General features: G+C 37.0%; 1 protein-coding gene and 2 long non-coding RNA genes across 18 annotated transcripts in view; 1 reads left to right on the forward strand and 2 right to left on the reverse strand.

The window, feature by feature from the left end:
- LOC122974236 (butyrophilin-like protein 8) overlaps positions 1 to 17091 on the forward strand; it is a 93595-nt gene that overhangs the window by 43154 nt on the left and 33350 nt on the right. For 4 of the 15 annotated variants that reach the window (XM_044342225.1, XM_044342224.1, XM_044342231.1 and 1 more), the window contains exon 2: positions 8175 to 8230. In XM_044342225.1, the coding sequence (XP_044198160.1) occupies positions 8175 to 8230 (56 nt within the window). Of the gene's footprint in view, positions 1 to 2762; positions 2804 to 3008; positions 3370 to 3645; positions 3964 to 6758; positions 7588 to 8110; positions 8231 to 10275; positions 10636 to 10835; positions 11427 to 17091 lie in introns of those variants that run through there. The other 11 variants (XM_044342229.1, XM_044342230.1, XM_044342227.1 and 8 more) reach the window with 9 other exon arrangements.
- The window catches only part of LOC122974287, a 38597-nt gene that overhangs the window by 16032 nt on the left and 5474 nt on the right, over positions 1 to 17091 (reverse strand). The window lies entirely within an intron of this gene.
- Positions 2967 to 6661, reverse strand: LOC122974288. 2 transcript variants are annotated; one of them, XR_006400280.1, is made up of 6 exons: positions 6499 to 6661; positions 5495 to 5612; positions 4760 to 4871; positions 4600 to 4654; positions 3880 to 3939; positions 2967 to 3308 (listed from the first exon to the last, which is right to left on the reverse strand). It is a non-coding gene; the product is annotated as an uncharacterized LOC122974288 (long non-coding RNA). The 2 variants fall into 2 exon arrangements; XR_006400281.1 differs by lacking the exon at positions 3880 to 3939 and having other exon boundaries at positions 6499 to 6659.

The raw sequence follows: 17091 nt of genomic DNA on the forward strand, positions 1-17091 counted from the left end.
ATTAAAACAGATCACTTTGGCTCTTGCACACCTTCTATCCTACAGGCACAACTAAATTAATATTTCCACCATCTGCCACAATTGTCATTTCAGATATCCACAGATGTATTGTGGATATCTTGACAAGTAGATAGGACGCCATTTTAACATATTATATTTTAGATATCCGTAACAGCATGTCTCCTTGTCAAATTATGTTCTTCTTAGTCAGAATGGCAATAGAGATAGGCTATCTACAAATACAATGTGACTAGTCAAAATAACATTTTGACCATATGGCTCTGCCTAACCCTAACCAATCTCACTCAGACAGGAATTTAAAATAACTCTTTAATTCAGAAAGAAAGATCTTCCTCTCTGAATTTAGGGATCATTTTAATTTCATATCTTAAAGTCTTTTTTGCGAACAACTCTACTGCCTTCATCTGAACTGTTCTCTTCCAAGTTTCTTTTACTGCCTTGGTTTACTTCATCTGGCCTGTTTTTTTTCCCCCTTTCCTCGACCTTTCCCACCAGAAACTCGAGTCTAGTCATCAAAATCCAAATAATCGTCATCATTTTCATCTCCTACCTGAGTCGCCATCCTGATCGAAGTCACAAACCAGTTTATGCCAAATGCCAAGTCCAAAGTTCAGAAAATCGTCGTCAAAAGCCAAAAAATTTTGAATCGACCGCCGTGTTACCTCGTAATACATCCAATGATGAGAGTCGAAAGGTTTGGGCGCAAAGTATGAATTTGTTACCAACCAACCAATGGTGTGTGTGGCTGTATCGGGTCGGCGGGATTTCCCAATCTGTCTCAGCACACACCCACAAACAGGGACAGGACTCAAACGCGGAAGAAAAGGGATCATGATCACACACACCACAGATATAAACAACCTCTGGACAGATTTTCTGACTTCAACTTTATTTTTTAATATCATTTATCAATAAATAACGGAGCCAATGGAGCAGGTCAGATCGACGTGTTGAAGAGCTCCGGTTCAGGAAAAACTCCGATATTCAGTCATCGTGTTCAACAATCTCTTTGCACTGAAACACTGATCTGCACTGCTATGTAACATCTCGGTCTGTCAGAGAGAAATGATAGAAGATCTAAAAGGACTGTGTCTGTTTCATATGTAACACGTTGTTGTCATTGTTGTGAAGATTTAGTTTGTTATGATATTGCTCCTCTAGCTGTTATCATCCAACTGTCTTCTGATTGGTTACATAGTAGACACATCTAACCAATCAATGCAAGTATGGCCCAGCGGTTGATATGAAAAGTCACACTAAAGTATAACAGCATTATATATATATATATATATATATATATATATATATATATATATTTTAAACAGTACTTTCTACATTTGATGTGTTAAACATAATATTTAAGCAGTGAAAATGTTTTTTAAGCATTATATATCCAATAGCACAACAAGTTTGGACAGATTTTTAAAAAAAAAGTTATTGTCCTTTACAATGGTCATCAGGTCTTAAGAGATGTAACCTGAGCAAGTCTATTAATATTATGAAAATTAAGTTTTGACCTAAAAACAATGTATTGCTATAGTGTAAAAAGTTAATATTTGTCCAAGAACTTCATATTCAGGGTTTAGAGCAATAAAGGTCCTGGAACATCTGGCTGATGGAAATCTGTTGAAAATTGAGTCTTTGGTTAGTGATGATGAGAATGAGGATGAAGCTGCACCCTTGACCCTTGGCCCAAAATATACATATTATCTACATACATACATAATATGTATCCATTTTCACTCTTCTATGCAGTGTGAATATAAATAATCTAAATGATTAATACACATACAGATAGACCTGCAGACAGACAGGCAGGTAAACAGACAGATATTTTTTCTACTGATTTCAGGGACACAGTGATGAGCTGCCATGGATACAAGGAGAGGATGAGGTTGTAGCAACAGAGGGTCAGGGTGAGGTAGCAGATGAAGATGATGAGGAAGATGAAATTGAGCCTCATTTCTACATATAATATGAGTAAGAAAAAAGACAAATACATTAATACAGGAGATCATTGGTTATATTGTACTTTCTAGCAGGCTGTAGGATATATTTATTTGACAGCTGTTTACTTTGAAGACTAAGATTTTACATGTGATGCATTTATCCAACAACATTGTTAATGATCATCACATCTACCAGCTTATTAAAATACCACTTACACCTGTAATCACTCTGAAAGGAGTCATTCTGCATAATGACTAGTGTCTACATGAAATACTTAACCACGGTTACTGTAATATTTATATGTTAAAATAACATGTTTTAAGTTTTTTGTTTGTTTTTTGGTGAAGTTAAGAAGTGGTTTGTGTCTCTGCTGTGTGACCATCAGTCTTCTCAGTTAGTAGCAGTATTTGTCCTCATATATGTTCACATCCACTAATCTAAATGATCTGGATCCAAACCTGCTTCCATCAGTTCACTGTTGAACTCAAGCAGTATGAGGCCTCCATCACTGATGTGAAGAACTAAAAACATAACAAGATTTTCAATATTTTGAAGGACGTAAATTTTATTAAAAGTACTTACAGTGAAGAGACTCTGGACTCCTCTGGCTTTTACCAAGTTTTTTTTTTACTGACTACTGTTTCTGTGGTTTTAGTCCACATTGTTTCTGACATGAGAATCGAGGTTTAATGTTGTAGATTTTCCTTCTCACACCTGTGATGACTGAACTTTGACATCATGTGTTGATGACTCCTCTCCTCTGTCTCCTCTCACAGGGAGAAGATGATCTGCAGGATCCTTCTGCTCATCAGCCTGACCTCCTGTGTCTGTGGTTAGTTTACATCGTCAGTTCATCATCCAAAAAGAGAAAAGTCAAAAGATTTGATGACTTTTGTTGTAAAATATCTAAATTCTTCATTACAGTTGGGAAGATGCTCTATATTCAGTTATTGCTCAGATTGTATTTATTATTGGTATCAATCATGACCTTTTTACTGGTGTATTTTAAACACTTTCCCTCTCTGTCTCCTCAACAGGAACATTTGTAGTGAAAGTGACACAGACCTCCTATCAGGCAGAGGAGAACGACAACATCACACTGGAATGGATGTTTACAACCAAACCTGACAGTTCCTCCACCTCACTTAACTTCTTCTGTCAACTGTTAACTGATGTTAAAACCTTTGATCCTGTATCATGTACATGAGGGTGTTGAGTCTCCAGAGTCTCAGGATGGACAGTTTGCAGGACGAGTTCAGTGTGACAAAGACGCCCTCAGAGAAGGACGAATCAGACTTCATGTGTCCAGACTCAGGACTGATGACTCGGGTCTGTACCTGTGTGAAGTGAAAACAGATTATGGTGAAAGCTCTGGCAGATGTCAACTCAATGTCACTGGTAAGATGATTCAGTAGAACTCAGAAAGCCTTTTTTAATTCATGTTATCAGTGATGTACAGACTGGACTGCTAAACTTTATGAGTGTGGTTGCACTCAGCAGCCACTGTATTGTTAAAAATATGCTGTATGTGGACACAAACATCAGCAGGTTCAAGCACAAACAATCCAGATTTTAATTTTGAACATGAAGTGTCAGAAGTAGGAGAGTTGAATGTTGGGGTAACAGTATTTGTGGAATACAAGAACAATTATTATTATTTTATGTCCTTTACAGCAGCTGTTGATCATCCCAAACCTCAGAAACCTACTGTGAGACCACATGATCGTCCTCTACATTGGACTGTCAGCAGCAGCAGCAGCAGTTGTACTTGTTGTCTGTGCTGGACTCTGCTTTGCCTTCAGATTTTGTTTCACTAAATCTCCTGATAAGACTGAAATCATCTATCCAGCAGTATAGAAGTTGTGTTTCTCAGAGATCAGACTTCTGTCTGTCACTGCATCTTTTTACCTTCTGTGTCCATGAAGCTGCTTTTTCCTGCACATCCAACCAGACCTCTGACCTTTTCACCTGAGAGAACCCAGCAGGATGAGAGTGTGAGAGAGGAGAACAACATCTGCATGATGAAGTTCTGCCTGATCTGAGGAAGACTGTCAGTTCAGGCAGTTTTCGCTCATATGTGTGAACAACCTGATGTCAGTTTGGTGGGGAAGTAGAGGTAACATTGCAATCAGAGCGTCCAGAGCAGGTTGAAGCTCTGACTTTTGTCTTGAAGGCAACATTTTTACATATGTGCAAGTTTTGGAACTTTGACCATGTTTAACATAGATATCCAACATTGTAATACTATAAAAATAGACAGAAAATCAATTAAAAGCATGATATGTCCCCTTTAACTAATCAGCCTGATCAATGTTGTAGTTTAATCTCATTCATTGTTTGTCCTTCTTGACAGTTTCAGTTCATGTCGATGTTAAAACCAGTTTACAAAGATGTGAAAATGGTGTGAAACAATAAATTCTTCACAATAAATATGCTGATTTTTTGTCAACATGTTGTCACATGTTGTTGTATTATTATTACCACATTAGCCATGTGGTGCAGTGGTTTATGTGATACATCTGAATGGCCAAGTAGCAAATAAAATACATTTGCAGCCTTGAAATCAGATTTGTGCATCAAATTATTTGTATATGAGTTACCATGGTAACAGCTCACCATGTTGCTTACCTTCAGTTACCTTGGGTGTGGTGAGGAACACATGGCTGGTCCCTCCATGATGCGTCTGAGTCACATTCAAGACAAAATGTTGTGTGGATGTAAATCAGCAGGTTACTCTCAGACTCTTCCTAATGCAACATATTTACTAGTTAGAGTTCTGCTGACTCACCAGAGGCCTCCAGCACCATCTTTTCAGGATCTGTACTGAGCCTTAAACATCAAACTAACCACAGACAGAGGAGGCCAGAACGAGGAGCAGCAGGATCCAGATCATCTTCTCCCTGCAGAGAGGAAACAGTTGTATTGGAGGATTTTATTCAAACAGGACAGCTTGGTAGATCACTGGCATCCCTGAATTTAAATAAGTGCATCCTCAGCATGATGAGTTCTCCTGTTAAGGTTTGTAATGTTTATAAATCAGTGAAAATAAAATTTAAAGCCACATTAAAGTATCATTTTGTGCATTTCTGTTATGTTTATGGCATAAAATCTTTTATAAATCAGGATAAAAGCACTTTAAAGTATTTTCTTCTAATTTTGAAAGCATGTGGTTGAATATTTTCTCAGTATTAAATCCCAAGTGACAGATCATTAAATGCAAATAATCAAACAACATTTAAAAACTGCAATAATTCAGTTCTGACACTTTGTCTTTGTGTGTAATGTTATCATGACTCTAATTTGTGGGGAAAGTACATTTTTTCAGCCCTTAGATGATGTTTAAACACACACACGTGACTCCAGTTAATGAATAAAAACACAATGATCTCTGTGAGCCTCCAGCTTTAAAAGCTCCTGTTAACATTAGTTAGTTAACATGAATCCAGCACCTTGTTTCACATTATTCTGTATACATTTATTTCAGATAGTAGCATTTAAAAAACAACATTAATATAAATCTTACCTGTTCTTGTGAGATGTTTTGTCTGTCAGCTGTTCTCAGGAACCATGAACAAGCAGGTGAGGATGAAGTTTTCCTGCTGAACAACTTGCTGGATGCATTGAATCAACCTGATGTTTACCTGGAAATGAAACACAGTTGTTTAAAATAATGTCATTTCTTTCTGTCCTTCAACTTGATAAATTCTAGTCAACTTTCCACAGTTACCAGAGATACTAAACACATCGATGGTTATATTGATGGTATTTATGGTCTAAAGTTAATGTTAATGAAGATTTATGAAAACAAACAACTTCATCCAGAGTCATATTGATGTTTGTTGATACAGATTTACATGTTTGAATTTGACATCATGTCCTCTATTCACACATACAAGTTTCCAAAAACTCACTGCAACAGTTTCAAGCTTTCATTTATCTCAATAAGACAATAAGAACTGTCTGTTGATTCTTCACACTTTATTTCTCTTATCTTTATTCTTCTTTTAACAAACATCCTTATTGTCTGAATCGCGTGTACAGCTCTGGCACTTTTAATGTCTTTTGTTGTCTTGTTGTGATTTTATTGTGTGACAATAAAGATCTGAACTGAACTAGACAACAATGACATTAAGTGATGTATTTGTGACACTGATACATCTGGAGGAAACTCTACAGGTGCAGGTTTATGTATCTCTGAATATGTTCAACATGTTCAGCAGTTTAACCGCTTAAAGATTAAAGTGGTTGCTTCATTTCCTTGTTGTGCACTTGAACTCAGCAGCGACTGCGCAGCAACAATTTCTATCCAAACAATTATCAATAAAGAAGAACTTTGTTAAAAACAAAGTTTAAAAAGAATATACAGAGAGAGATTTTAAAGTTTGTCCAAACTTTTGTCTTGTGCTGTATATATAAATATTTGTATTTCCTGCTGAATGTGCGCACTGTCCTCCTGTCATCAACAGTAATGAAGAAACATGAGTTCAGCTGTAATTCAATGTTTTAGATCAACTGTATGTTACTTACTTGTTTAGAGGCGAGCGAGCAGAGATCTGTTCCTCTTTATGTCACCTGAATTATCAGCTGCACATACGAACTGCTTCACTACACAACAGTAAATGTGTCAGATGAGGAAGTAGCTGAGTCTGTTTGAAACAACCCGTCTGATAAAACTGCGTCATCAGCTCAGCAAATCAAACTGAGTCACATGGCCAGTGGTTTCATTTAGAGGACTGAAGACGAACTGCGATCTTAAAATACATAAAAGTCAACACAGAGCAGCTACTTTAATATCTGACATTTGTGCAGACGTTTCCTTTACAATAGTACAAAGTAATTAAATAATAAAATAATACAGAAAACAAATACAGACACATTAAACGTAACGTATAATAGAAAAATATATACAAAAACCAACAAAATTGCACATTTCAGAAGTGAGATCAATGTAACAGACTCACATTCAGCTGATGTTATAAGAAAAGCAGATAAATTAGATAAAAGAGTGATAGAAAAATAATATAAGGTGCACAAAAATAAAGTTTATTTAAAAAAATGTCTAAAACAACTTGTCCATATGTAGGAACAATTCAACAGACCACCGAGACGTTCAATTAGATTTCTGAGAAATCTCAGTCAGCAAAGACAAATCCTAAAAAGAGCTGCAGTATTGATAAAAAGAATAAAATTCATTTTTTAATGTTGAAAAAACTTCACACAACTGATTCCTCAATTTATACATCTTCATTTAGAGGAGGACTGAAGGAGGCAGCTTGTAGATCAAAGGCTGCACCAGAGGGAGAACGACGATTGGTTAGTTTTAGTCTCCTCCTCCTCAAAATGAGCTCTGATAGGCTAGCGGCTCATTTTATAGCTTGTTCCTGTTCCTGCTGTGATTCGCCCACACGGGAGTCGCGCCTAATTCAAACGGTCGTCCTCATTCTGATGCAGCTTCTGATCTACAAGCTTCACACAACCTCACTGAAACCCACTGAAACATCTCCATGGAAGGATTTAATGTTACTTTCGTGTTGGAATAACTTTACTGACCCTTTTTCGCTTGTTGAGTCGATTTCACTCCGTCTTCTTCTTCTGCTGACAGTTTCAATGTTAAAGGTAAGAGGAGGAGGAGTGGAGGGTTTCTGGAGCTTTATGTCAACCTTCTCACAACAGTTACTGACTTCATGTTTTACTACAGTATTCATCAAAATATCTGAATATTATTCAGCTAAAACATGAATATTCCTGCACATTGACCTCTGAGATATTATTATTATTATTATTATTATTATTATTATTATTATTATTATTATTATTATTATTATTATTATTATTATTATGATGAGTTTTAAGCTTTCTGTTAGTTTGGGATCAAACTTTATAACATATTGGTTGTAATGTGCATATTTAGATTTGTTTCACTTCATGTGTTGCTGCTGTGACAACATGTGAATTTCTGGCGCCATCTTGTGACAGAAATACATGACTGCAACAGAAACTTTTTAATGTTAAATTTATTCAGAAATAAACTCAAGATTTTTGTAATTGACATTTGAAACAACTAATGTTTGTGTGGTTTTAGTCCACATTGTTTCTGACATGAGAATCGAGGTTTGATGCTGTAGATTTTCCTTCTCACACTTGTGATGACTGAACTTTGACCTCATGTGTTGATGACTCCTCTCCTCTGTCTCCTCTCACAGGGAGAAGATGATCTGCAGGATCCTTCTGCTCATCAGCCTGACCTCCTGTGTCTGCGGTTAGTTTACATCCTCAGTTCATCATCCAAAAAGAGAAAAGTCAAAAGATTTGATGACTTTTGTTGTAAAATATATAAATTCCTCATTCCAGTTGGGAAGATGCTCTATATTCAGTTATTACTTAGATTGTATTTATTATTGGTATCAATCATGACCTTTTTACTGGTGTATTTTAAACACTTTCCCTCTCTGTCTCCTCAACAGGAACATTTATAGTGAATGTGACACAGACCTCCTATCAGGCAGAGGAGAACGACAACATCACACTGGAATGGATGTTTACAACCAAACCTGACAGTTCCTCCACCTCACTTAACTTCTTCTGTCAACTGTTAACTGGTGTTAAACTCTTGATCCTATATCATGTACATGAGGGTGTTGAGTCTCCAGAGTCTCAGGATGGACAGTTTGCAGGACGAGTTCAGTGTGACAAAGACGCCCTCAGAGAAGGACGAATCAGACTTCATGTGTCCAGACTCAGGACTGATGACTCGGGTCTGTACCTGTGTGAAGTGTTCACAGATTATGGTGAAAGCTCTGGCAGGAACAATTCAACAGACCACCGAGAAGTTCAATTAGATTTCTGAGAAATCTCAGTCAGCAAAGACAAATCCTAAAAAGAGCTGCAGTATTGATAAAAAGAATAAAATTCATTTTTTAATGTTGAAAAAAACTTCACACAACTGATTCCTCAATTTATACATCTTCATTTAGAGGAGGACTGAAGGCGGCAGCTTGTAGATCAAAGGCTGCACCAGAGGGAGAACGACGATTGGTTAGTTTTAGTCTCCGCTCCTCCTCTTACACCTGAGAAAATGAGCTCTGATAGGCTAGCAGCTCATTTTATAGCTTGTTCCTGCTCTGCTGTGATTCGCCCGCGAGGGAGTCGCGCCTACTTTAAATCGTCTTCCTCACCTCATTCTGATGCAGCTTCTGATCTACAAGCTTCACACAACCTCACTGAAACCCACTGAAACATCTCCATGGAAGGATTTAATGTTACTTTCGTGTTGGAATAACTTTACTGACCCTTTTTCGCTTTTTGTGTCGATTTGGCTCCGTCTTCTTCTTCTGCTGACAGTTTCAATGTAAAAGGTAAGAGGAGGAGGAGTGGAGGGTTTCTGGAGCTTTATGTCAACCTTCTCACAACAGTTACTGACTTCATGTTTTACTACAGTATTCATCAAAATATCTGAATATTATTCAGCTAAAACATGAATATTCCTGCACATAGACCTCTAAGATATAATAATAATAATAATAATAATAATAATAATAATAATAATAATAATAATAATAATAATAATAATGATGATGATGATGATAATAATAATAATAATAATAATAATAATTATTATTATTATTATTATTATTATTATTATGGTGAATCCCATTTGCCACTTTGACTTAACTGAGTTTTAAGCTTTCTGTTAGTTTGGGATCAAACTTTATAACATATTGGTTGTAATGTGCATATTTAGATTTGTTTCACTTCATGTGTTGCTGCTGTGACAACATGTGAATTTCTGGCTCCATCTTGTGACAGAAATACATGACTGCAACAGAAGCTTTTTAATGTTAAATTTATTCAGAAACAAACTCAAGATTTTTGTAATTGACATTTGAAACAACTAATGTTTGTGTGGTTTTAGTCCACATTGTTTCTGACATGATGCTGTAGATTTTCCTTCTCACACCTGTGATGACTGAACTTTGACCTCATGTGTTGATGACTCCTCTCCTCTGTCTCCTCTCACAGGGAGAAGATGATCTACAGGATCCTTCTGCTCATCAGCCTGACTTCCTGTGTCTGTGGTTAGTTTACATCCTCAGTTCATCATCCAAAAAGAGAAAAGTCAAAAGATTTGATGACTTTTGTTGTAAAATATATCAGCAGAACTATTAAAGCGAGTAGAAACTCTACATTACAGTTGGGAAGATGCTCTATATTCAGTTATTGCTTTGATTGTATTTATTATTGGTATCAATCATGACCTTTTTATTGGTGTATTTTAAACACTTTCCCTCTCTGTCTCCTCAACAGGAACATTTGTAGTGAATGTGACACAGACCTCCTATCAGGCAGAGGAGAACGACAACATCACACTGGAATGGATGTTTACAACCAAACCTGACAGTTCCTCCACCTCACTTTACATCTTCTGTCAACTGTTTACTGATGTTAAAGACTTGATCCTGTATCATGTACGTGAGGGTGTTGAGTCTCCAGAGTCTCAGGATGAACAGTTTGCAGGACGAGTTCAGTGTGACAAAGACGCCCTCAGAGAAGGACGAATCAGACTTCATGTGTCCAGACTCAGGACTGATGACTCGGGTCTGTACCTGTGTGAAGTGAAAACAGATTGTGGTGAAAGCTCTGGCAGATGTCGACTCAATGTCACTGGTAAGATGATTCGGTAGAACTCAGAAAGACTTTTTTAATTCATGTTATCAGTGATGTACAGACTGTTTGTGGACACCAACATCACCAGGTTGAGGCCCAAATAGCCCAGATTTTCATAAGTAGGAGAGTTGTTGCAAATGTTGGAATCACAGAATTTGTGAAACACAAGTACAATTATTATTATTTTCTGTCCTTTACAGCAGCTGTTGTTCAGCCCAAACATCAGAAACCTACTGTGAGACCACAACCAGAGAGTCGGAAAAGGATCGGCCTCTACATTGGACTGACAACAGCAGCAGCAGCAGTTGTACTTGTTGTCTGTGCTGGACTCTGCTTTGCCTTCAGACTTTGTTTTACTAAATCTCCTGATGAGACAGAAAACGTCTATGCAGCAGGATAGAAGTTGTGTTTCTCAGAGATCAGACTTCTGTCTGTCACTGCATCTTTTTACCTGAAGCTGCTTTTTCCTGCACATCCAACCAGACCTCTGACCTTTTCACCTGAGAGAACCCAGCAGGATGAGAGTGTGAGAGAGGAGAACAACATCTGCATGATGAAGTTCTGCCTGATCTGAGGAAGACTGTTTCCAGACAACACAGCTGCCTGACAGTCGTCCCTCATGAGGACTGTCCCTGCAGCTTATTGTGATGAGTTCCAAGCTCTTCTTAGAAATAATATTTCTCATCTATTTAGGTTGTAAGGTTTCCAAAATCTAAATTAACAATGAATTATCTTTCCTCATGTACAGTTTATAATGTGTATATATTGTAAATAAATCCTTGTTTATATGAGAGAAGTTGTTATGACTCTTCTGTCATCAACCAGTCATCTGTTACACATCTTTAAAACACAACAAACAGTAAAAAAAAAAAAATAGGAAGCTATATTTCCACATTGTAGAGCATAATAGTCACATTTTATATTTCAGTTAGAAAGTGCTTCATAGAGTTAAAATTGCTTTGCAAAAAAAATTAAAAAATATTAGAATTTCAGGGACGATTTAAAAAGCAGAAATGACAAAAAACAAATAATTACTTAAAATGGCGGGATGTTGTTGTTGTGCTTCTCTGCGTCTCTCCTCCTTCATCTTTCTCCTTCAACCCAACCAGATGTTTGCTCATCTGGAGCCTGGTTCTGTTCAAGGTTTCTTCCTGTTAAAGAGGAGTTTTTTCATGTCGCTGTCACCAAGTGTTTGCTGATGAGGGAATGTTGAGTCTCTGTAAATTAAAGAGTATAGTCTAGACCTGCTCTATATGAAAAGAGACCTGAGATAACTTCTGTTGTGATGTATAAATAAAATTGACTTTACTTGTAAGGGTTTTGAGTCCTACAGGTTTCTGCCTCCAAAATGTAACTGTGGATTTCAACAAAAATAATAATTTGACAGTTTAAAACAGCAGGATATTATTCAAGGTTTGAACGTTAAATGTAGAATATGTTTGTCTTCTCTTCCACGCTGCTGCTGGTTTCATTTTATTTCAGTACATCATGAAATCAACATGCAGAGACTCATGCTGAACATTTTTCTAATGTTGGTGGTGGCGTTGGTCCAAACTTGCATGTTAGTGCATACGTGTTTTGAAAATACTTCCTTGTTGGTGAAGTCGGGTTTCATTCTTCAAGACATGGTGTTGCATGTCAGAAGTGAGAACTGTCAAATAAGACAACATGAAAAAATGTTTTTGCTTAATGTGTCTCAGCTCTCTCCTCACAGCGAAAATCTGATTCATAATTTTAAACCAGACCAGGTGAGAGAAAGAACAGCAGGTGAGTTGGTTGTCAAAGATTTCTCAAAATGTCTATAAGTTCCCAACTGAACCTTTATTGGAAGTAAACTTCCATTTTTATTTGAAGAAAATTACACCTGTGTTTGTCTGTCCTCTGCTCTTTCTTCTTCTGCATTTTTATAGCCCTATAATGGAATTTGTTCCATTGTGTCACTGAGACGCAATGAAGTGTCAGGTGCACCTGATCAACACAATGCTTTTAAAATAGAAGTCTAGTAGTAGTCACAACCCTGAACCATTGACCGAGGAACCAGCTTTGGAAAAATGTTGATGAAACTTGAGGTGAGTCAACAGGTCAACAGGTCAACACTGAACACGTCTACTATAAAAGCAGTGACAGCGCTGCTTTGCCAGTAGCAGACTACCAGCGAGGAGAGAAGCATCTTCTGCCTGAGAGAGCAAACTGAACGAAAAAGGAAATGGAATTTTCTTCAAAAGGAAACACGTCGGCCATATTAAATAAAGCGATGGAGTTGGAGTGGTGGATTATTTGCACAGAAACATGTGAGTAAAAACACTTCAGGTGAAGCTTGTTGAAATCATGAATGATGTTTTCATGGACATAGTCATTCATGCCGCAGAGGCAGGAAATAATATATTAAAAACATGTTCACATAATGCAACAATCTGGACAGATCACAGGGACAAACAGTACAATGCAAGATCACTTCAAAATAAAGACAAAAAACAGCTAAATGCTGAATACAGAGTGTTTATGTTCAGATCTCATATGTGCAAATTCAGGCTACTAACTGCTGTGCAAACAAAAAAGACTTTGTAACATTTTGTCCTCTGAGCAGGAACTCACATAGCTGTGAAATATTATTAACTGCACCTTCAAATATTGTAATCAACTTACACACTGCACACAGACACCTGGGAAAGGCTTTTTAAAACACGTCACTTGAAATGTTTTCATAGAAGAAGAAACTAGTCTTCTTCATGTGTTCATGACTCCTCTCCTCTGTCTCCTCTCACAAGGAGAAGATGATCTGCAGGATCTTTCTGCTCATCATTCTGACCTCCTGTGTCTGTGGTTAGTTTAAACCTTCAGTTTTACATGAAAATGAACAAACAATAAACTTTGAGCCTCATAACCATATTTTATGACTTCCATTTTAAAATATATCAGTGAAAATATCTGCAGAACTATTAAAGCTGGGGAAAAAAATCCTAGACTTACTTAGATTGTATTTATTATTGACATCATACATTAACTTTTTTATACAGTTGTATCTTTAAACGGTTAGCTTTGTTTCTAAATAATAAAAAATAATAATCTTTTCAGATAATAATTCAGTCTCCAACCTGCAGTTGACCAAAAATAATGAGAAAAAACTTAATAAAATAAAAACTCTCCATAGAAACCTCAGATGTTCTCAGTTTGTCTGGTCCTCACTTTCCCTCTCTGTCTCCTCAACAGGAATATTTGTAGTGAATGTGACACAGACCTCCTATCAGGCAGAGGAGAACGACAACATCACACTGGAATGGATGTTTACAACCAAACCTGACAGTTCCTCCACCTCACTTTACATTATCTGTGAACTGTTTATTGATGTTAAATCCTTGATCCTGTATCATGTACATGAGGGTGTTGAGTCTCCAGAGTCTCAGGATGGACAGTTTGCAGGACGAGTTCAGTGTGACAAAGACGCCCTCAGAGAAGGACGAATCAGACTTCATGTGTCCAGACTCAGGACTGATGACTCGGGTCTTTACTTTTGTACAGTGAGAACAAATTATGGTTGGAACAAAAGAAAATGTCGACTCAATGTCACTGGTAAGATAATTCAGTAGAACTTTCTTCTACTAGATGAAGTTTTTGTGAGATATATTCCAAATCTGTTGTGGTTATTTAGTTTAGTTCTTTAGTGAAATGTTGTTTCTTCACATGAATGACACAGATGTGTTTGGTGTCTTTACAGCAGCGAGGGATTGGCCTGAACCTGAGAGACCAAACACAGCGAGTCGGGGAAGGATGGGCCTCTACTGTGTACTGGGACTGACAGCAGCAGCTATATCTGTACTGGCTGTTTATTCATTCACTCTCTGCCTGTCAAACAAGATTCCTACTCAGTCCAGTGGTGGATTGAAGAAAACTTACAGCTTAGCAGACGGATCAGAGGAAACAGTTTGATCTGCAACGCAAACCAAACAAGACTGTTATAATTCAACTTTATACCAAAGACACAGAACAAACTACGTTCTTCATCTTTACCTTGTTCATCATTTTGATATCACGACTCCTGGTTGAACTTTGTTAGATGTGAAATGTGCACTGTGTTCACTTTATTGAAATAATGCTGAGAAGCATTAGGTATTAAGTATTCAGGTTAAGAGCCGTCAGAGCTGCTGGTTCTCATGTGTTATGTTGACTGGCATGAAACTGTAGCGCCACACAGGAAGTGATGCGTCTGTTTATAATGACCACAACAATCTTTTCAGCGTTCTGCATGTGTTAGTGGATCCACAGTGATCTGCTCCAGGCAGCACATGCTTGTTGATCGTCAAACGTCATGAAAACTGTAAAACTGTGAGTTCTGACCTTCTGTCCAGAATTTATATCTTTAACGTCTCAACATAGAGCTTTGTTGTTTTATTGTAATGTGCAGTTGAAACTGAGATTTACTGTTGCTGTTTTTAATCCTGTCTGTTACAGTGAGCTCTTATTTACTGTCTGTTATTGATTATCAGTCTTTCACATGTATGTTTGAGAGAAAAGCTTTGAGTTGTTGACACTGGTATTAAGGATAAAGACCAGCAGAGGGAGCTCTTCACTGGAAGTCAGCTCATCTTGTTTAGAGATCCTCACCTGGATGCAGGTTACAGCTGTTTGCTCATTTACACCTTTAGACTCATTGAAGTGTCATTAAAAACAAATGTATCTGTGATATTTGTTTCAAATGTTTGCCTCAGTGTGATCTGACTTGGAATTTGGTGAATTCATTCGTCATACATTAAAGTGTGACTTGTGTATATTTATATATCAGAATATATTACATAAAGAAATGAAGATAAACAACTTGAGGATCCACAATTGCTGGAGGATGTTGTATGTTTTTTCTAAGAAAAATAAATGTAAAGGCTGTTTTAGTCTTTTTTAAATCTCTGTTCAGCTTATATTCTTTTTATAATGTCTCTTTTCATAATTTCCTATCACATCTATTGATGTGTGTCTGTTTCTGTTGAAGATCACTATAAAACCAGATAATGGACCTTTTGTGTCGATAAAGATTGACAGTCTGGTTGAGAGCAGAGCCTCACATCAACTCTTACTGCAGAATCTGTGTTGAGTTTGTTTGACCTGTGAAGGACATAAAGAACAGCTGCTGTCTGGTTATCTGCTGGACTTTATTCTGCTCTTCATAAGAAACTCAGGTCTTTCGCATGTCCACTCAGCATACTGAGAGTAATAATAAGCAGTAAAGTGTGTGTGATTAATAGTAACTTGGCTAAAACATACAGAAGTGTTGGAGCACAAGTTTGTGGTTAAATTTAACACAATATGAGAAACATGTGACTTATTTGTGGTGTGTATCACAGAAAACAAGTATTATTTAATAATTTGGTTAATGTTTTATTGTTTATTTCTTTGCAAGAAAATAAAAACAGGTAAATATTCTCTTCACATAGGACGTTGTCAGCAGCATCATAGTCACACAACAAAAATGAGGCTGTTTGTTCAGAAGGTGGCGCTATAAGCTAAATATCTGAGAGTCCATGTTTTACTCCAAATGACTCTCAATGAACTAACTGATCAATACATGCAGGGACTAAAAGGGTTTGAACAGTTTTCCTGTTCAATCCTCCAGGATTAAAGCAAAGATAATAACTGATTTATTTGTGTAGAAACCATCAAGCTGCAGGGAAACACTGAGCGTGTTGTTTTGGCAGGTTTGAGTAACAACAGCCATTTCCTTGTTACACTCTTTATAAAAACTAGAACTTTTTGTGCAGCTGTCTTTGGTCTTATACAATGTGTCTGAAGTGGAATTAGTGTTTGGAAACAGACAGTTTCCTTTAAATAAATTTGTCAGTAGAGCATTTTTTGTTAGTGTATAATATTTTCAAAGCGACTGGCTTGACCGCAGTAACATAATCTGACAGGGTTACAAAATTTAACACGCCTCCGGACGTGCTCAACTATTTTTGGGGAAGTGGCAACTTTGCAGATATGACTGAGTATACATCATGCAGAACAGAGCAGGGTTCAACATTTAATCCCACCCACTGTGGTTTGATTGGATTGAGTGTCAAATTTGGGTGGTGCAGGCTGCAGCCAGGCCCTATGAATTTATAGAGCTCTAAAAGGAAAGTACCTGTTACTTTATCTTAGTGGAGCTACTGGGATTGCCCCTGTTGCACGGAGCTACTTTGTGAATGAATGTGTTGCCTGTAGCATCAGATTAAGCTAAAGTTGGCTTGTTAGTGTGATATATAGTCATATTATTTTAGTTGATGGGCACTAATTAATATTGTGGAAACTGTTACCTCTCTAACATATTCCCTACCCAAATAAAGAGCATCTATAAAGTCACTAGCAGAGGTCCCCATCACCCACAGTGAGGACTATAACACTGATATGGTTTTAAATAATAATAATAATTTCTACATTTTATACCAGCTATTAAAACAGGCTGCAACCAAATAAACCTTTTTTAATCAA

This window comes from Thunnus albacares, chromosome 22, assembly GCF_914725855.1.
Source record: "Thunnus albacares chromosome 22, fThuAlb1.1, whole genome shotgun sequence".
In the NCBI taxonomy this organism is placed as follows: domain Eukaryota; kingdom Metazoa; phylum Chordata; class Actinopteri; order Scombriformes; family Scombridae; genus Thunnus; species Thunnus albacares.